Source organism: Myotis nattereri (genome assembly GCF_964212035.1).
Source record: "Myotis nattereri genome assembly, chromosome: 8".
Classification (NCBI taxonomy): Eukaryota; Metazoa; Chordata; class Mammalia; order Chiroptera; family Vespertilionidae; genus Myotis; species Myotis nattereri.
The window spans coordinates 62,457,664-62,479,380 of record NC_138083.1 but is presented as its reverse complement, the minus strand read 5'-3'; the positions used below and the strand labels follow the sequence as shown (position 1 = coordinate 62,479,380).

The 21,717-nt window shown below is 36.4% G+C and overlaps 1 protein-coding gene across 2 annotated transcripts in view; it reads right to left on the bottom strand.

Annotated features, from left to right (window-relative positions):
* Window positions 1-934: 934 nt before the first annotated feature.
* Window positions 935-21,717, bottom strand: part of TWSG1 (twisted gastrulation BMP signaling modulator 1) — a 31,048-nt gene continuing 10,265 nt past the window's right edge. For both annotated transcript variants that reach the window (XM_081096501.1, XM_081096502.1), the window contains 3 exons: window positions 12,640-12,739; window positions 5,198-5,464; window positions 935-2,386 (listed from right to left, as the gene is read on the bottom strand). In XM_081096501.1, the coding sequence (XP_080952627.1) occupies window positions 2,205-2,386; window positions 5,198-5,464; window positions 12,640-12,739 (549 nt within the window). In that variant the 3' untranslated portion in view covers window positions 935-2,204. The remainder of the gene's footprint in view (window positions 2,387-5,197; window positions 5,465-12,639; window positions 12,740-21,717) is intronic.

The following is a 21,717-nucleotide window of genomic DNA, read 5'->3' as shown; positions in this document are numbered from 1 at the left end:
AGATCTACATTTTAGTGGTGCTACTTGCTTCCCAAATGTTATACTTTTAATTTGAAAAAAATATTGTTATTCAAAACCTGAAATGGAATATTTCAGGTGAACTCTGTGTTTCAACACCTTCATAATCCAGAAAAATTAAGCATTACATTTAGGGATAATTTCTATTGGGAGAAAGAATATGAAAAATCAGTTAAAACATAATATGGGTCAAGAAATTATCTTCCCAATGTAAGGGGAAAAAGATAAAGTACATTTAAAAATTTAATGATGAAGACCTAAAAAAGATGATAAAAATGTATGTTTAAAAAAGTTTGTTACTGTATTTAAAAAAACATTAAGCATGTTGTTAATAAATTCAGAAGTATTCCTCTATTCACAGATAAATATAAAATTACTTTGAAAAACTGCAAAGTTGAATGAATCAACAGGCTACAGATTCCTTTAAAATTTTCTTAAGTCCAAGAAAACCTTCACCTTTTTTGGTATTAATGAAGAAAGGGAGCTAAAATGTTTTCAAGGCACTTTAAACAGAGGCATTCTAGGTACAATAAGAAAAGGATATCCCCAATGTCTTCCTATTAAATTCATTATCTAAATTTCAACCTTTTAAAAAGCTAAAGTACCGTGAGTATTCATTAGAGTTATCTGAAAGAGCAGAAAAGATATTAAGGCTTCCAACTTTATGAGGATAGTTCATAGTATTACATATGATCTTATAACTAACTACTGTTCAGATAATGAATACAAATACAGTGTCTAACAGCATCATCTATTTTTATGTAGTAAAATATTTAGACATACAAAGGTATTCCTAAAAAGTTATGTGTAATTCAAATGTGTCCTATTTGAGAAATTAATAACTTTGTAAAGTTAAGAGTCTCTGTAATATAAATATGTTCTAGATGCTTGAAGATTGCAAGGGCACATAGTAGCTAAGCTTATCTTTATTGAAGCATTATATAAAAAGCTGACAAAATGTTCTGTAGTGTATTTGAAGTTAATATTATCTTGAACAAAGATTTTTTTGTTTCAAAATCTTAACCTCCTACTGTATGATATTTGTTTAATAAGGACATTTGATCTAGATATAAACCTAAAAAAAGATTACAAAGTAACAAAATAATTAATGTAAATAGTTTTACGTTTGTTTCCTGTTAGAATCCCTATTATTTTCGACCTTCCCAGTTCATACCCGTGAGTTCTCTTCTCTAGCCCCTCCGATCACTCATCCATAGCAGAATGTGGCTGTGTGTGCTGAGGCCGAGTGAGCTCAGGCTTTGCCTGAGCACAGCTTCATCTTCCAACTTCGCCTTCTGTATAAGGGACAAATCGTTTCTTTGCTGCTCTTCTCGTAGTCTGACCTGGCAGTCATTTCCCATTCCTAGTGCTCTTTAAGCTGGTACCTTAAGTGAGAGAAATGCTTGAACTTCCTAACGATTTATTCTAGCAGTATATTTACTGCGGTTTTCTGGGTGTGTCCTGAAATTCTTAATAAATATTCTTCATTACTACCTACTTCAGCACTTTGGGCAGGGGGATGGAAGAGAAGGAGAAACCTTCCCTAAAGTATGTGTATTATAGGATGGATTCCACTATGTAAGAATTTTAAATTTTAAAACCAACATAAAAAGGTTTGAAATTAAGCTTTTTATGGCGATTTTAATGAATTCTCAGGGTAATGCATTGAGTAGCTACACTATTTATAGAACAGATAAGCAAGGCACAGTAAAGAATGGCATACAACTATAAAAACTCAGTGTCCTAGTAGTACATGAAGAAATCATAACTTATGCTAACATGCTCTAACACTTCCAACACAAAAGGTTTTTGGCATGTTAGAAGAAAATGACATCAGGCTTTCTGTTAGAAACCTCAGCTCTTTCAAGTATTCTCTGTGCAATTGCTTCTCATGTGACCAAAGTTGACATGTATTTTTACATTTGTTTCCCATTAGAATCCCCAGTATTCTAATGGGAAACAAACAGGAGAAAGGGCTTATTGCTGGTGGACAGTAAAATCAATATGAGCAGTTATCACAATTTAAAACATTGCTGAATTTGACATACTTTAAAAGTAACTCAGTCCAAATTCTTCACATCTTCTTAACCTGCTGGCATTCTGATGCAACCAGCAGACATCAGTGAATAGCTTTTCGTACCTTTCTTTTTGATTCAATTGTTTTGGTTTCCATTTCTTTGCTTTCTTTAAAACATGCAGTTCATACATTTGACAGTTTTACTACCATAGTCAATACATTCTGGACCAATACACTCGCAGCAGGCGTTATGGAACCAGCGATATTTGGATGCCCCCATGGACTCACAGGATATTTTACATTGATGTATGGACATGCAGTCATCAAAATAAACCACAGTACACATGTGTTCTGAAAAATAAAAATTAAGATTTCAGAGCAAGAAATAATAAAATGCTTTAGTACTTAGCTGGATGTTATTAACAGTTATTTTATCTTAGTTCTCTTACTGCTAGTCTGCACAGAACAACAGATGAAGTATAGGAAAAAAGATCTCATTTGTTAACTACATGGAGAAGGAAGCCAGAGTCTCCCACCCCAGCTGAAGAACGCAAAGGGCTTACTTAGTCACTTCGTTAGGTTTCAGACTTTGATCTGAAAGTTAGATTACTGGGCTTAACAACATGTGCCTTTTAAACTGGACATTTCTGATAAAAATTCCTATGAGAGAATTTTACAGCTAAAAGAGGTTTGAAGAATACTATTCTAAAGTTATACAGAGAATTTATAATAAAATAAAACAAACTTAAGTAATTCAAATGATGATGAATGACTAGCAATGCTTGGTACAATTCAGCATTAGCTATTAAACTCTTAAGTCATACTAAGCAGACTGGGCATTGGCAGTGCAGTCTTAACTTTCTGATGTTAGTAAAAGCTAAACTGACTTCAAATTAAATCATTCCAAGGTTTGATACACTTGTCTTAAGATATTAATGAAATACTTCAAAACACTGATATGTAGTGTCCAGATTCTCAGATGTTTGTTGTGCGAGTTTTGTTTGGTTGTGTGTATTTTCCACCAGGAAATGTCTGGAACATTGCAGTCCTCAAACATGTGGTTGTCTTTGCTGTACTGGCATAATCAGGGACTTGTACAACCAGCAATAGCATTTGAGTAAGTTCTATCAGTAAGCAATATTTTCAGTTATAAGGTTTCAAAAATGTAAAAATGGATTTAAACTTGCTGAATATAAGGATTGAACCTCAAGTCACTGTAGCTTTAGTAATTGCTTATTGTATTATTTTAGATGCTAGCATTGTACGTGTTGTGCATATTCTGATTTTATTAAAATAAAAAGTTGAACTGCAGATTCAAAAAAAAGAGAAAATACTTTTCTTACTATTAACAATTTCTAGTCCTGCTTTCCAAGCAACCACTTTTGATTGTTTCAATTTAAGTTCTCCTGGTGGTAAACCCCAAAATAACTACCTAGGTAGAAGGATTTATTTATCTGAAATAAATAAATAACGGACAATACAAACAATTAATAGAAAGTATATGACTAAAGGCTAAGTTATTTTAAAGAGCCATTTATAGAACTGATAAATCACCAGGGGTCTGAATAATAAGGGAAGGATTAATGGCCCAAAACTGGACTTGTATTAGGAAGAATTAAAAGCAAAGCTACCATGTAACAAAATAAGGAAAGTCACAAGAAGATGAGTGTAGTGTGCAGTGGGATGGAGTGGAGGCAAGTCGGACTGCAGTGGATAGCTCGCATCAGAAGATAGTAGAACCACCACTGGCTCCAGAAGATGGGATCTGGTTAAAGAGGGAAACTGAGGAGACTGGCAGAGCACTACACCAGGCAAACTACAGGGGTCACCAGTGAGCCGGTCGGGTGGGGGAGCATTTAAATCTCCAAGTGATTGGTGCCTACCAAACTCACTTTATTTATTCTGCTAGTATTTATTGAATATCTACTAGGAAATAGCTATTAGGGAATCAAAGAGTAATCAGAGAATTCAAGAAACTAAGTAGAAAATGTTAGACCTATGAGTTAACTGATGACAAATCAAACTGTAAATGTGGGAGGAGTAGGAAGTGGCTCACTCTACCTGGGGGGAGGGGCATCTAGGGAAGGTGTCACAGCAGAGAAACTTTAGCTCTGTCTTGAAGGATAATAACCTTCCTGATTATTATTTCATGAATTTAAATAACCTTTGAGAAAATTTTATGAATTATTATTTAATATCTATCATGTTGATTATTTACATTATCATGGGGAAAATGGTAGCAAGACACATTCCATTCATTTATGATATCTTCCATAAGAATTTGTCTTATGGAGTACTTCAACTTAAAAGGAAATAAGAATTCTTACTTTGTGTATGATTAACAACTGCTGTTTTGCCTTTACTATCAATGGCCAAAGTTCATACTATTTTAGACAGGTAGGATTGAAATGGAAGGCACGCGCACACGCACGCGCGCGCACACACACACAGCACAAATTATACTGCTTATGCATAATTCACCTCACAGTTTGAAAAATGACTGCAATTCTCAGAATTGCCTTATTCTTCCACAATTTAAATATCATAGACTTTAAAAGTTACGTGCCTTTTTCATTCCAAAATAAACGTATGACCTATCCTAATAAATGTTCTTTAATATGTTTCTCAAAGTTGTATATGTCATTCTTTCCTTTAATTTCCCTTCTGACCAATATTACTCACGGAGAACTGGATGTGGTTAATTTATACCTGGAAATTAGATGTCTGTAATATCGTCTTGCTTACAAGGAAATTTAGCTGATAACCCGGCATCGTTTGTGGTACCAAGGCTATCATGAAAACCTGATTTCTAAGGACAGTTTGAATGCTATCTGATGGTTAGCAATACTGTAGTAAGCCTCTCTGTTACTATCTTATGAAAAGAATAATTAAAATCTAAAACAAATATCAAAATTAGGACCATGTATCTATCACCTACTATAGCCTCTATCACTGCGTGTATGAAGGACTTGTGACAATATGCTTGACATGCCTCCTTATCTACTCAGGGATTTGTGGTTGTTAAAATCCAGAGTTTACTTAAGAGTACACAAATTCAAAACCAAAAGGCTACTTTAAAAAGATAACCTTCATATAGGCTTCACAGACCACACAGAAAGTGAGGGGGCAGGATAGAAAAAGCCAACTGTTGGCAATAATTACCTTTGTCACTGGAATAAGGTGCGTGAACATTATTGCTGGGCACAGACACATTTTGGTGGTGTGGCTGGTTTACAGTCTCTAAAAATGAAACCAGATTCTCATGATGTGAAAGTTCTTCAGCAACAGGGAAGGAAACGATGTTCCAGTTCAGCTGAGTGTCTCCTTCGGTGAGTGCCCGGAAGAGAGAAGGGATCGGCTCATGAAGCTCCTCCACCGTGCTCTTTGAAGTGGGAGGTGTGTCGCTATAATTTCGAGGGTTACACATACCTGGGGGTGGGAGGGGCAAACAGAATAAGTTTACTCTTTTCACTAATTGTAATGTCTTGAACTCTTGTTAGTTATTGCCCTGCAATCAAAGCTCCAACATATTAAAATTATGTGAAGTCTAGCATTATACATATTTTTCTAGCTTTTGTTGCTGTTGAGAGGGACTTGAAGAGATGACACATCAGGAGCATCAAGCACACTGAGTGCCCACACTTGTTTTCTGAGTACCCATCCTCCACTAAGAGGAACCAGAAGTCCCTGGAGAAAAGAATGATTCTAGGGATGGATCCTGGAAAGTACAAAAGGACCCTTTGCGTGCCAGAAAGTAAAGAAGGGTGGGACATGTTAAAAGCACAGGAGGCAACCAGAAGGGGCTCCCCCACTGGCCAAATCAATAATTTACCATTAAAATAAGTAATAACAGAAATGGATTACCACTTTGTGAATAAAATAGAAATTGATGAGTCCTTATATTATAAATAAATGAAGGAGGACATGGAGGAGAATGGAAAGCTCTTCCTTTTACTTGAGTGCCAACTGATAAATGTGGAAGGAACGAAGGAAATAGAACAGTGGTTCTCAACCTTCCTAATGCCGAGACCCTTTAATACAGTTCCTCATGTTGTGGTGACCCCCAATTTCATTGTTACAAATTGAACATAATGAAAGCATAGTGATTAATCACAAAAACAATATGTAATTATATATGTGTTTTCCGATGGTCTTAGGCGACCCCTGTGAAAGGGTCGTTTGACCCCGAAAGGAGTCGCGACCCACAGGTTGAGAACCGCTGAAATAGAAAATCATCATTTGGCAACCATCATAGAAGTGTATGATTCAGATGGAAGTTGTCAATGGGTGGGAAGTGGGTGGAGGTTTGATGAGGAACATATTGATGTATTCTTGGATAACTCTACACAACACTAATCGATTACAAAGGGGTTAATTAATGTGGAAAAATCTGGCAGACACCAGTGTAACCAGGAGATGAAGGTTAGCATCGCCAGTTATGGGACAGTTTGATGTTGTGTGTCCCTTAATGTCCTGCATATCTTCATTTCAGTGATAGTGTTGCCAAGAATGTGTGACTTAAGTATGATCATCAGTCAACATTAGGTGGATCAAAACTGAGGATCATCCTACGTAACATAAAGTCTGTAGTCATTAAACCATCAAGGGAAAGACTGAGAGAATGCTTCAGTTGAATGAGTCTGAAGAGATAGACAACTAAATGGAAAAGATCCTGGACCAGAAAGGAACAAGAGATACTGTTGAAATGGTTGGCAAAATATATATGGGGTTTGTGATTGGGAGGATTATATGCTAGTTATGTAGGACAATGTCCCTGTTGTTGGAAAATACAGACTGGATTATTGAGTAATGATGGGACATCATCGGTCAAGCCTGCTTTCCAAATGTTCAAAAGAGATGAATGGTCATGGGGGTGTGTGCCCATAAATGTGTGTGTGTGTGTGCGCGTGTGCGCTTGCAGGGAAAGGGAGAGAGTCAGGGGTACTAAGTAATGGAGTAAATTCATTAATGTTAATAACTGGGGAATCAGGGTGAGAGGTGAGTGAGACTTTTTACCCTTCTGGCAAATTTTCTCTACATTTGAAATTATCTCAAAATGACGTCTTTTAAAAAGTATTTTTAAAAAGAGAAAATGGCAGAAAAAAATAAGAAATGGTGACCATAGAAACTTCTTAAAGGAATCTTGCTATAGAAGAGAGAGCTGTTTAACCAAACCTAGCTTTCGAGCTGTCCCAGCGGACACTATGTGGAGTAGAAAAGAGCTACCCCAAAGAACCATGGCCAAAATGCAGGTTTGAGAGCTAATTAAATTATCCTTACTGTAAACCACTATGTTTTGGGGTAGGTTGTTTATAGTAGCAATAACACTGAACAGAGTTCTCTGGACTTCCTTTTGTGAATATTGTATTTTTTAAAAAAAGATTTTTAAGTAAGGGGAGAGATAGAGAAACATCGAACTGAGTGCAAAACATCTATCAGCGGTCTCCTGCACCCCCCACCACTGATCAAGCCTGCAACCCTGGCATGTACCCTGACCAGCAATCGTACTGGGAACCAATGCCCAACCGAGACCCATAGTCCAGGCAGTATTATACTTTTAAAGACTAAATTATGTTTCATTCTTGCTTAGCATCTATTAGGTCAAAGTGGAGTTTTTCTTCTTTCCTAGATTAAAAGTTTGAAAAGTTAGATGAAATTTATAAATTCCTATATTTTATAAACTTAGAAGGAAAAACCATCTCATGTCTTTTCTACATTTTAGTTGAAGGAATATGCCAGAACCGAGGATAACAAGGTTGTGTGCGTGCTCTTTGTAAAATCTTTCAATATGCCTGAACGTTTATGATTTAGGTTGTGTGACAGAGTCATGGATTAAATGATAAAATATGATTCCTATGTTCATAAAGGAGGAAATATGCCCAGTTAAATTAAATGATTTGTCCAATGTTATATAACCTAGGACTAGAGCCAAGATTATGATGCAGCCTGATTTCGTGTCCACTTCTCTGATAATAAGTTGAATAATACTTAGAATATTTGTTTATATAAATGTGCATGGTATATTCTTTCAGATTCTGTAATTAATGAAAATTAGTAATCAGGGATAAAAAGGCAAACAACTTAGTTCAACAGAAGAATTAACTCAACATCTGCTGAGACTTTAAAGAAACTCCAGTGGTCATTACAGATTTCATTGCATTAAAAAAAAAAACTGTTTTGGAGTTTTGTGCATTTAATAAACTTAGGTCAAAAACGATTCTAATTTAACTCTCAATACACTGCATTAAAACCTATAAGCATGAAGTAAATGTGTGCCAGGTAACAGCTTCTGTGGCACCCTCCACTGCCTGCCTGAAGCACTCTTCAAGTTCTGTATTTTTTCGTGGGGGCTATCCTACTGGAGGGAGGAGTCACCTTTTAAAATTTCTGTAAATTCTTTAGTTGTCCATATTCATTATGTACAATGGGTCAATTTCTATGGAGAATTACTAACCACCCACAGTTTAAATCAGTTAATAAAACATCTGACCATTATCCTGATGTTTATCACTGTTACAGAGCTTTTCTTTAGTTGACTAGAGAGTTTATTTTTGGAGCTCTCCTTTCTTTTCATGATCATCTTCTTGAGATAGTTTGTTACTTAGTGGCATTTTCACACAACAACAAAACTTAAATACTAATCATACTAAAAACTTTAAAGAAAGTGGCTCTGCATATGACAGTCAGGGAGGCCAAATAATCAGGAAACAGATGGCAACAATTGAAAAGGCAAGCATATCAAATCCTTTCAGTACATAGAATTCTGATACTATTTCTCTGTCTTTTAACTTTATTTTTATTGTTTACATTATTACAGATGTCCCCATTTTACACCAAAACAAAACAAACAAAAAACAAAAAAAACCCTGTGGTAGAGATCTAGGTTCCAAAATCCATGGGATCTGAGGAATATATTGGATGGCAGGGATGAAAATGAGCTGTAGTGGTTCCTCTTGCCTTAAGACAAAGTCAGAAAAGAGAAACTAATTTTCTTGTACAAGGCAGTTGGAGGACAAAGCTTGGTAGACTACATATGAGCTGAAAGCCCACAGTTAAACAGGAAGGGAAGGCTCTACTCTAATGTGGGTCCTTTCAGAGGTTTGTGCACCACCCATGAAAAGTATGGGGGCTGTTTCAACTTAGAAGGGAGGAGTGGCCACAGGCTTGCAAAGGACATCAAAAGAAGCCTAAATTCGAAGAGAAATGCCTACAAGGGAAAGAGTATTGCTGTACAAAAGAAACTGAAATATTTACATTTTATCCTAGAAAATAGAAAGATTAACTGAATTTAAAATGAAAGATTAAGTTACATTATAAACTCACTCAAAATTTAAAACTGGTATTCAATCCTTAAAGGACAATAATTTTTTTTTTAATGGTAACTAGCCCAGAAAAACACAAGTTGCTTCTAAAATTGTAGAGATATGAGCATGTGTAATTATTCTTACTCAGTAGAAGAATTACAGACCTCCTTTTCTAGAAGTTGAATGGCACTGTTACCACTATGCGATGGTTAAAATACACACACACACAACACCTCACACACACACACATACACATGTTATTTTAGCAATGCTATAAGTGCAATGCACTTGTGTGTTTGGCATCCATGTTTAAATTAAATGCTTACATATGCATATTAGGGGTTAATATGCTTATTTCCTTTTTTGCTTTCATTGTACATATTAAATTAACTTACATTTATTGATGTAAAATAATTCAAAGCTTCTTTTAGTTGACCTGACATAATAAAAAATAATTATAGCCATCAAATGCATAGAATAAACTGTTCATCTTGGGAGAATAATTCATTAAGAATTCATTTATTAACAGTCATAAAACACTTCTATGTGCTGGAATACCTTTTATGTGCTAGATACTATACTAGCTGTTAGAAATACCAAGATTAATCTAAAACCACAGAGGAAAAGATACTTCTGTCCTGGTTCTCTCAGAATTCACTACGAAACAGTGAGGAAGAACAAACTGAAACACCAACTCCACCTTGGAAGAACATAATAGCGAAATGTATCGGGTTCAGCAGTCTCCCTCCCAGGCAAATGCAGCCACAGACTTCTGGGAAGACTCAGGAGCTGGAGACACCAGGGATTATTGCAGAGGCAAGCTTATTTGAGAATAAGTTATGCTTCCACGACCCTGTCTCCCTTCTCCACAACTACAAGAGATGAGAGGGCTATTCTTTACAAAAATTAAACCAAAGAAGCCCTGAACTAGAGAGTGGAGATGAGGATGAAAAGAAACAGAAGAGTAAATGACAGTATGCTGACATGGCCCCTCAGAAACCCAGAACATTTGCAGCCAGCCAAATCACTCCAGTTCCATCCCAGGCAAGAAACTCACTGGTCCTTCTCTGAAAAAGCTGCACAACCGTGAAGGGAAAGATCTATAGACAGTGAGACGGAGAGGGCTCCTCCGTGAACAAACCAGCGCATCCTCCACTCACCTGAGAATGAGGCAAACTAGACTCCACGCCCTAAGTAACTAAGCCTCTGCTCACTTTGGCAGCACATACACTAAAATTGGAATGATACAGAGAAGATTAGCATGGCCCCTGTGCAAGGATGACACCCAAATTCGGGAAGCAAATTATTTTTTAAAAAGGGACTAAGTTTTACATATGAATAGATGGCCCAGGATCACCAGACATTTGAGGAAATGGAAACAGGGCAAAGAGTAGAAGGAAAAACTAACAACAACAAAACTCTGTAATTATTAGTCCCAGAAAGATATATAACACAAGAACAGTATGTTCCCCAAAAGGGACATTCACAGAAGGGCTCTTGGAAATTAAAAATGAAAGTCAAAATTTTAAACATTAATACAAAGCCTGAAAGAAAAGGCAATCTCTCAGTATGTATACTCCAATACAAAAAGACAAATACTAGGATTATTCATTTAATCAATCAGTGTTTACACCATTATGTATCAAACTAGTATGTAATACTATTTTACTCAATGGGTTGTTAAATTACTGATTTAACTAGTAGTGATAAAACTATATTGGAAAGATAAGCGATAAAGAGAGTTAAATCGTCATCTACCATAATAAGAAGTCAATAGTTTCTAACATCAAAGAATCACGAAAACAACATAAGGATATTATTTAGAATTATAGAACAAATACAATACCAAAAAGATGAAAGTGGTTGTCTCTGGCACAGGATCAAAGGATTGGAAAAAGAAGCATGACACAGCCTTACTTTGGCATTGTATGCACATATCTAAAATATGTACATATATCCCACTTTCATAAAAATAGACATTAATTTTACACTATTAATTTGGTGTCAATATGACACCATTCCCTGTTCTTAAAAAGTTTATATTCTATTAGAAAGGACATGCAAAATAACAATTACAGTAGCACGTACAACATCACGTAACAGAAGCAATCTGAAGAGCACAGAGGATCCAACTCTGTCAAATGAGGAAGGTTCCTGAGACAAGGAGACACCTGAACTTCAGTTTTAAGGACAGAAAAGAATTAACTGACCAGAGAGAGGATGATGAGTATTTCTCTAGCAACAGCCTATGTTAAGCTTTCTTTCTAAAACACAAATGGTGCCCGGCCAGTGTGGTTCAGTAGTTGAGCATTGATCCATGAACAAGAGGTCCCTGGTTTGATTCCTTGTCAGGGCACATGCCCGGGTTGTGAGCGCGATCCCCAGTAGGGGCATACAGGAGGCAGCCGATCGTTGTTTCTATCTCTCCATCCCTTCCTCACTTTCTAAAACAAACAAACAAACAAACAAACAAACAAACCTAAAAATGATACTATTCCATAAACACACTTTTGCAACTTGCTATTTTTTTATTTAATACACTATGTAGACTGTTCCTCAGAAAACCTTAAAAACAGACTTTAGTTTCTGAAGGATCTTTTAGTGAAATCTTATATAAAGGAAGATAATCTGTATTTTTTAACATGTTAAGTACTTATTTTTTATTTACAACTATAAGACATGCTTCTTATAAAAAATTCAACAGTGTAAAAATATTAAAAAGTAAAAAAAAAATCCCATTTTTCCTCCATTCCTACTTCCTAAGAATAAGCTTTTAATTTCCTCTAAAACCATTTTCTATAAAAATACAGATAAACAGGGTAAGGCAAAAGTAGGTTTATAGTTGTTCATATGGAAAATAATATAATAAAATACAAGAATAAACTCTTATGTACTCACAACTGTAAACCTACTTTTGCCCCACCCTATATGTAAATACCATCTAATAAAGCAAATATAAAATAATGTTCTATATACGTATTACGTTTTTTTAAAAAATGTTTTTATTGATTTGAGAGAGAGAGGAAGGGAGAGGTAGAGAGAAACATCAATGTGAGAGAGAAACATCGAATGACTGCCTCCTGCAAGCCCCTCATCATTGGGGATTGAGCCTGCAACCTGGGCATGTGCTCTGACCTTTTGGTGCATACAACGATGCGCAACCAACTGAACCACACTAGCAAGGGCTACCTATTATATCTTATTCACACCCTAGTCTACACATTTATGTTCTTTAAAATTGCTTGCAGTCAGGACTCTCAGATAAGAAATATTAAGAAACTTTACTCCATGTCAACTTACCAACACAATCACAGCACTCATCCCAGAGGGTCCCAAGACACAGCATACATTCCTTGCAGCAGGAACAATTTCCTTCCCCAGGTCGGCACTGGCAGAGCTCCTACAAATAGATGTTCAAATTTAAAATTCCAAATAATTATATTTAAAATTGTTGATTATTTACAGTAAAAAACATACAATATTTGCATTTATAGTAATTTACTCTTCATATAATTTTTTAAAAAAAACTATATTTTATTGATTTTTTTACAGAGAGGAAGGGAGAGGGATAGAGAGTTAGAAACATCGATGAGAGAGAAACATTGACCAGCTGCCTCCCGCACACTCCCTACTGGGGATGTGCCCGCAACCAAGGTACATGCCCTTGACCGGAATCGAACCCAGGACCTTTCAGTCCACAGGCCAACGCTCTATCCGCTGAGCCAAACCGGTCAGGGCTACTCTTCATATAATTTTTAAAAAATACCTTAAAAAGAAAGAAGAAAGAAAAAGAGGGAGAGAGAGGTAGAAACATCAATGATGAGAGAATCATAATGCCTGGTCGGTGTGGCACAGTAGCTCCATCAGTATGTATTCCCACTAGCAGAGTACTAGGGTTCTCTTATCGCCACATCCTTGTCAGCACTTGTCATTTGTTGATTTATTGATGGTAGCCATTCTGGCAGGTGTGAAGTGATACCTCATTGTACAGTAAAACCTTAGTTCATGGAAAAAAATGTTTGTTTTCAAACAAAACTTCAGTTCTCCACCCGACAAAATCCAGCACCCATTTTTGATAAAAACTCTTAGCAAAGTGGGAATAGAGGGAACATACCTCAACATAATAAAGGTCATATATGAAAAACCTACAGCCAACATCATACTCAGTGGGCAAAAACTAAAAGCATTTCTCTTAAGAACAGTTACAAGACAGGGATGCCTGTTTTCACCACTCTTATTCTACATAGTGCTGGAAGTTCTAGCCACAGCAAGCAGACAAAAAGAAAAAATAAAAGGCATTCAAATTGGAAAGCGGGAAGTAAAACTGTTATTATTCACAGATGACATGATATTGTATATATAAAATCCTAAAGACTCCACCAAAAAACTACTAGATTTAATGAATAATTTAGCAAAGTAGCAGAATACAAATTTAGCATCCCGAAATCAATAGCATTTTTATCCTATATAATAAAAGGCTAATATGCAAATTGACCAAACTGCAGAACAACCGGTCACTATAATGCCCACTGACCACCAGGGGGCAGACACTTAATGCAGGAGCTGGCCCCTGGTGGTCAGTGTGCTCCCACACGGGGAGCGCAGCTCAGCCAGAAGCCCTGAGCTGGGCTCACGGCTGGCGAGCGCAGTGGCTGTGGCGGGAGCCTCTCCCGCTTCCACAGAAGTGCTAAGGATGTCTGACTGCAAAAGGACAAAGGCCGGGCTGAGGAACCCTCCCCCAAAGTGCACGAATTTCATGCACCGGGCCTCTAGTACACCAATAATGAACTCTCAGAGAAACTAAAAACCAACACTCTCCATTTACCACTGCAACAACAACAAAATAAGATACCTCGGAATAAACTTAACCAAGGAGGTAAAAGACCTGTACTTGGGAAACTACAGAACACTGAAAAAAGAAACACAAGAAGAAAAAACAGGTGGAAGTATATACCATGTTCATGGGTTGGAAAAATTAACATCATTAAAATGTCCATATTATCCATAGCAATCTATAGATTCCAACACATCCCTTTTAAAATACCATGAGCATATTTCACAGATCTAGAATAAATATACCAAAAATTTATATAGAACCAAAAGAGACCCTAAATAGCCACAGTAATCTTAAAAATAACAAAATTAGAGGAATCAAAATACCAGATATCAAATTATATTACAGGAGAACCAAGATGGCGACATAAGGTACAGACCTGTGCATGCTGCCTCCCACAACAACATTGAAAATACCAACTATAAGACAAAACAGCTATCATTCAGAACCAAGGGAAAGCTGGCCCAGTGGAAGTTCTACAATTGGAAGGAAAGAAAGAAGAGCATCGAGACTGAGTAGGATATGCAGAGGCGCCAAGAACAGAGGTACAGAGTTGCGCGCCAGGCGAGCTGCAACTGGATGCGCGGTTTTTTTCAATCGAAAGGGGTTACAAACTCTTGAATTCACTGAGCTTGGTTGGGGCGGGATTCTGAGGTCCCAGACCCTTACGGGGAGAGGTGGGATGGCCTTACAGCGGGTCGGAAAGCAAGGGCGGCTTTCTCGTGGAGCTGCTCGCTGGCACTCGGGGACACAGAGTCGCGGAGTGGCAAGGAGTCGTGGAGACGCCATTGCTGTTTGCTCCACCCTGGTGACTGCCTGAGACCCCGCCCTACTCAATTTACATCTCCGCCCAAGCTGTGCCAGTGGTACAAAAGGAACCAACTGCGCTTTTGCAGCTTAACCCAACAAACTGCAGATTTCAACTCCTCGCACCCATAAGGGACACACTCAAGAAGCAGAATCAGGTTCGGGGGAAGCTGGAACCGGACCTGGCTGGGCCGGCAACATGGAACCGCTGTACCAGCAAATGCACAAACAGGTCCACCAGATCCAGTCTCACATGGGACGCCAGGAGACGGCAGACAAGCAGTCTGTGCACTTAGTAGAAAACGAAATCCAAGCAAGCATACCAGAAATTCAGCTAGCAAGAACACCTGGAGGACTGGTCCAGCAAGAAGCCGCCCAACAAAAGACAGAATGCCAAACTTCGTGTTGACTAGTTAAAGTCTGATGTCCACCACCTGCAGACTGCTCTCAGAAACTTCCAGCATTGGCGATACGCAAGGGAGCAACAGGGGAGACAGCGAGAGGAGCTTCTGTCTCGCACCTTCACCCCCAACGTGAGATGCGGCACCCCGAGAGGCTGCGCTGGCCCCCACGAGGCTGAGACGGTCCCTGCGAGGCTGAGATGGTCCATGTGAGGCTGCGACAGCCCCTGTGAGGCTGCGACGGCCCCTGTGAGGCTGAGATGGTCCCTGTGAGGTCAAACACAGGGACACGTCACGGATGGAAATAGCTACATTTTCCATGTGTATGACCTGGCAACAAAAAGGGTACACCTATGGATGAGGACAGTGGGGGGGTAAGGGCAGAGGGTGGGGTGGGAACTGGGTGGAGGGGAGCTGGGGGGGGGGGAAGGGGAACAACTGTAATAATTTGAACAATAAAGATTTATTTAAAAAAATTGTATTACAAATCTACTGCATCAAAACAGCCTGGTACTGGCACAAGAACCAGCATATGGATCAATGGAAATAACAGAGACCCCAGAAATGATTATTGTTTTAAACCACTAAACTCTGAGGTGGTGAAAGCTAATTAATACAGCTTGCTTCATAATTGAAGATTCCAGGTAATTCCTTTAGCCCTTAACACCAGACAGACACTCCTAAACAAACCCAACTTAAAGGGAAATTCTGTAGCCACCATTGCCCACTTGGCTTTCCCTGGGTCATGAGAACTTAAAACACAATACATAATATTTATCCCTATTAAATTCATCTTATTACATTTATATATTACTGGAGTCACTTCATCATTCTAAAATTACATGTTTTTGTCACTGATATTTAATCATACTGATAATAAACACTGACATGTAATTCCTAATTTTTCTTCTCCAAAAGTCCCCTAGCTGTTACACAGCACTTTCAAGAATCAACACTCGTACTATTCTCTATTTAATTAGTTTGATGTCAATGTATATCTGAGACACAATAAGTACAAATTAGAATATTTTAATACTGTGGAATTCTGCAGGGTTGGGCTGTTTTTCATGTATAGGTAACTTTCCTAGGTCTGTGAGAAAGAGGACTAAGTGGGCAAAGATTTTGTGAAAATTTCAGATGCCTCATCACAAAACTGGTGATGCTTGATTCAGAGAAGCTAAAACTTACTTGGAAATCTAGAAAAAACAGTCACTAAAAGTAATCTTTGTGACTTGTTTCTCCATGAAAACCTGTCAGTCCTGTTTTTGGAATGAGAGAACATTTTCTGAGTATACTTTAAAAAAAAAAAAAAATACCATCAGAGTTAAGGATATGGATACTTTTGGTTTTTAGTATTATAAAGATTGCCACCTAGTCACAAGAAATAAAGGTTCTTTTAAAATTTTAATATACATTTTACAGAGAAAATATCCCTTCACTATTTTAGTTGCTTATATTTACATTACCTATTTAGCTCAGGAGAAATGATTTAGAAAAGTAACAAATTTATTCAAAGAATATGTTTCTCCTTTTTCTCTATCAATTTCCAAATGGTAGCCTGTTAAATGAATTAATATGTTATGCTAAATAATTTTTAAATAAATGTCAATTTAATAGCTTCCATTAGAAAAACTGAGTTTATAAAGCATTCATTATGCCTTTTATTTTAAAGTCAGGTATTTGTGAGGTGTTTTAAATTGGAATGAAAGGGTGAGTGATATCCTAAGATTACCTCTAACTAATGGAAGGTTAAAACTATGACTAAAGGTTGCTTGAACCCTGGCTGGTGTGGCTCAGTTGGTCGTGCGTCATCCCATGCACTGAAAGGTTGCTGGCTTGATTCCTGGTCAGGGTACATGCCTGTGTTGTTGGATCCATTTCAGGTAGGGGGCATGCAGGAGGCAGACGACTGATGTTTTACTATCAGTGGATGTTTCTCTCTCTCCCTCTCCTTTCCTCTCTCTCTCTAAAAATCAATTAAAAAATAAAAATAAATTAAGGATGCTTGAACTTGCCTGGATTACCCAGCCCTCAAAATTCAAATCTATTTCACACCCTCTTACTAGATGCCTGTACTTTTACATGTCAGTGTGATAGAATAATGTATAGTAGTGATATACTTAATGATTATAATTTACTGATAGAATACAAAGTGAGAGGCTACAGAAAGCTGAGACATGGGGGAAATGACTTAAATATAAACTTTATTACCATACTATTAAAATGACTGTTAAAACTAGCTGAATGCCAAGTAACAACATGTTAGCTAATATTTTTCTGTCTTTCCATCTTACTAAAGACTGAAAAAAACCTTTAAGAAAAATTTAATCACATAAACTAAGAAATTTTACAAGTAAATAAGCCTCAGAACATATTTTAAAAATCTCTATTCTTCATAACAAATGCAGTATCCTTTTTAGGAGATTGGGAAAGAAGAAAAACGAGATCCTCACACCAACCTTTTCGACAGCATTTGTAGCTTTTCAGTTTTCGAAAATACATTTAACTTCTCACTTTTCAGGAGAAAATTCCAGGCAAACTTAACATATGACATTTAGGATCTCAAAAACCTAAGTTTAAATCAAGAGAGCAAAAATATGGTAATCATTTGCTTTATGACTATTAAGTCAAGAAAAAATGGAAACAATTAATTTCCATGTGTAAATAATTATAATAGTCACATGTAGTGCACCAAGTAATTCATCTTTCCTATTCAATTTACATGTCTTTTAAAATCACACTATTGAATAATATTTGATCATAAACATATTTGAAAAAGTATACTTTAATTTTTTGACAGCAAGCAAACTGTGGTTAGGATGAATGTTTCAAAATATAAAACACATTTCTAAAGTGCTTTGAACCTAAGTATTGGAAATACAAAACAACTCAAAATGTAATTCTCTGTGATGAATCAAGGATCACAGAAAAAATTACTCCATTTAAAAATGTTCAGCAGAATCTTTCCAAGACACTTAAAAATAAATCTTTTCCGCTAGTTGTTTTAGTTGTGAGGATATAAATAAATCCACCATAACCAGAAAGAGGCTAGAGTCATGATAAAGGTAATGCATTAACATTTTTTAGATATTTATTTGATTTATAAATATTTTTAAAAATATTTACTAGAATACAAGGAAAAAACACCCAAATTCCTCCCATTTTGGTAAATTCCTATGCATTTCTTAAAAAATAATGATTGTATACTGTCCTATGCTAAAAAAAAAAAAAAGCAATTCCCTATTATAAAAATCTGTCAACATAATTTAGTGGCTGCATAATAGGACTTAAGTTCCTGACGCACACCTTGCCCATGTTCTCACCCTATATATTATCTTCAAAGACTTCATTATCTTCCATTTTACTATTATTTCAAAGTCTCCCATTTACTAAATTAAAAAAAAAGGTTGTGCTGAGATGTTGAATATTCTATTTGGAAAATTTGACTATTTATATGTTTTACTAACCTCACTATAACTAAACTTGAGTACTGCTCAGTTGAATGGAACATGTGATCACAAAGTTCACAGTAGTCCAAAAAGGACTGACTCAATGCTTCCATTTATTTACTGCACCACCTCCCCAAGTTCCTAACAGGGTTTTATTTTATCACTAACAGGCAATGTACTAAGTGTTTTAAATGCAGTCTCTTGAATCTCAATGAGTCCTAATAAGATAGTTATTTGATTTTTCAAGGAAGGTTATGAAATCTGTATATCATTCAATTAGTAAGTGGCTAAGGTTTGACCCAAGTTTTGGTTTGATATGCCTGTTTTTGAAATGAGATATATGAAACTTATTCTTTTTATTAATTTAGCATTTCAATAATTATTGTTATTTCTTAGAATGAGCCCACAATTAAATTTAGATAATCCTTTAGGTTGTTTAATTAATAGTATTGCATAATTCATTCTCAGTACCTGAATATAATTAGAACTGCTATTGCCCAAGTTTAATCATTGTTTGTAAAGGTAAAGTAAGTATCATTGGTCAAGAGCTGCAAAACCAGTGAGTTGGAATTTAATGGTTAATTCTTCTGTTGCTTTAGTCAGTTAATGACCATATCACCTGCTTCCCTAGTCTGCAATTCTCAGAAAAAGTGTTGCCGTTGCTCACGGTGCTGGTACCGATGAAAAGGCGGAGGGAATGGGTTACTGATTCGTTTGAGTTCACCAAGTGAGGCTCTGAGACAGGTCTTCTGACTCCAAGTTGTTCCGACTACTACTGCTCTTACATGTGAGAGCCAGCGTAATAATGAAATACGATATCTGTTCTCTGTGTGAAGGGCTATACTAAATGTTCCTTACAGTTGGGTAATCACACTGTTCAATAATTTTATAATGGAAAAAACAAAAACTTTATACTAAATGGAAAACAAAATTTTATACATTTGGGCTATCCCATATTACCAGCACGGGTATCTAGAGAATTCGGCAAGATCCTCAAAAAGCTTATAGGAAATGAAAATCTGGCAGGATGTAAAGTTTTGAGAAAGAGCCTAATCATTTAAAAATGTATTTTACTACATTTTAATTAGAAAAAACTACAATATGACATAGAATTTCAAATTTTTGAATGTCAAAAGACAGAGGTTTTACTTATTTATTTAGTTAATCCTCACCCAAGGATTTTTTTTTTCCCATTGATTTTTAGAGAGAGTGGAAGGGAGGGTGAGAGACAGAGAAACATTGATGTGAGAGAGACACATTGATTGGTTGTTTCCCGCACCTGCCCCAACCGGGCCAGGGATCAAGCCTGCAACCAAGGTACAGGCCCTTGACCAGAATCGAACCTGGGATCTGTCAGTCTTCTGGCCGACTCTCTAACCACAGAGAAAAACCAGTTAAGGCTTATCATAACTATTTAATAAACTTTAACAGAAAATGGTATTCAAGGTTCTGGTGAGATCTTAATCCTCTATGCAAAATAAATGGGGGAGGGGACTATCATTCACCTAAGACTAAGACTACTGTAAGAGTAAAAATTTATTTTATGAACTTCCAAATTTCTAGGCTAGAGATGGAAATTAATACATTGAGGAAGAATCTGATTTGCAACATATACCACTGAGTCTCATTTTGTCAGTCATAAAAAGGAAGTGGTATTGTTGGGTTTACCCTTATAAACTTTGGTATCCAAGTGAGATAATGGCTATCAAAATGCTTTTGTGACTCAGCAATCCCTCTCGCAGATATTTACTTGAGAGAAATGAAACATGTTCACACAAAGACCCATATGTGAAAGTATATATCAACTTTATTCATTATCACCAAAAACTGGAAACAACCCAATGTCCATCAACCAGTAAATGAATGAACAAATTATGGTACAGCCATACAATAGACTCAGCAATATACAAAGGAAAGAAATACCTGAAACACACAATAATGTGGATGAACCTAAAAAGCATTATACTAGATGAAAGAAATCTGAGAAAAACAAAAGGCTACATACTGTACGATTCTATTTAAATGACATTCTGGAAAAAGTGAAACTATAGAGACAAAAATCAAATCAGTGGTAGCCAGGCACTGAGGCTGTGGAGGGGCTAGTTTTGACTACAGAGGAGCACGAGGTAACTTGTAAAAGTGATTAAAATATTCCCTCTCTTGACTGTATACTATAGAGCATATGTTTGTCAAAAATCATAAAACTCTATACCAAAAAAGAGAAAATTGAATGTAATTATATCTCAATAAATCTGACCCCCAACATGCACTGGGAGATCGGGGAACACCTTATTTCACCTTTGAAAGACCAGAATGGTATACTATAGTACATAAATTTATTATTTTAATAAACCAGAATTAAAAAATATAAAGCACTATTTAAATGTAAGCTGATATTAAAGAAAGCAATACTGAAGATAGTTCTAACTCTGAAAACATATTCCTCTATTTCATTTATTTTAAAAAATATATTTTGTTGATTTTACAGAGAGAAGGGAGGGATAGAGAATTAGAAACATTAATGAGAGAGAAACATTGATCAGCTGCCTTCTGCATGCCCCCCACTGGGGATGAGCCCACAACCAAGATTAATGCCCTTGCCAGAATCAAACCCCAGACCCTTCAGTCCACAGCCAATGACCTATCCACTGAATCAAACCGGTTAGGGCTATTTTATTTTTAAGCTAAAACGATATTTCTTTTAACTAACATAAATAGTGTACTTTCTTTTTATAAAGAAGCATAAAATAATGCTAATAAAAAACACTGAACAGAAAAGTTATATATATAATACAGTTGTTAAAATCACCTTAACATAGAATTAAAACCTGGAAAGTACTATATTGAAATATTAAGAGTAATCTGTGCTTGTAAAACATAACTATGA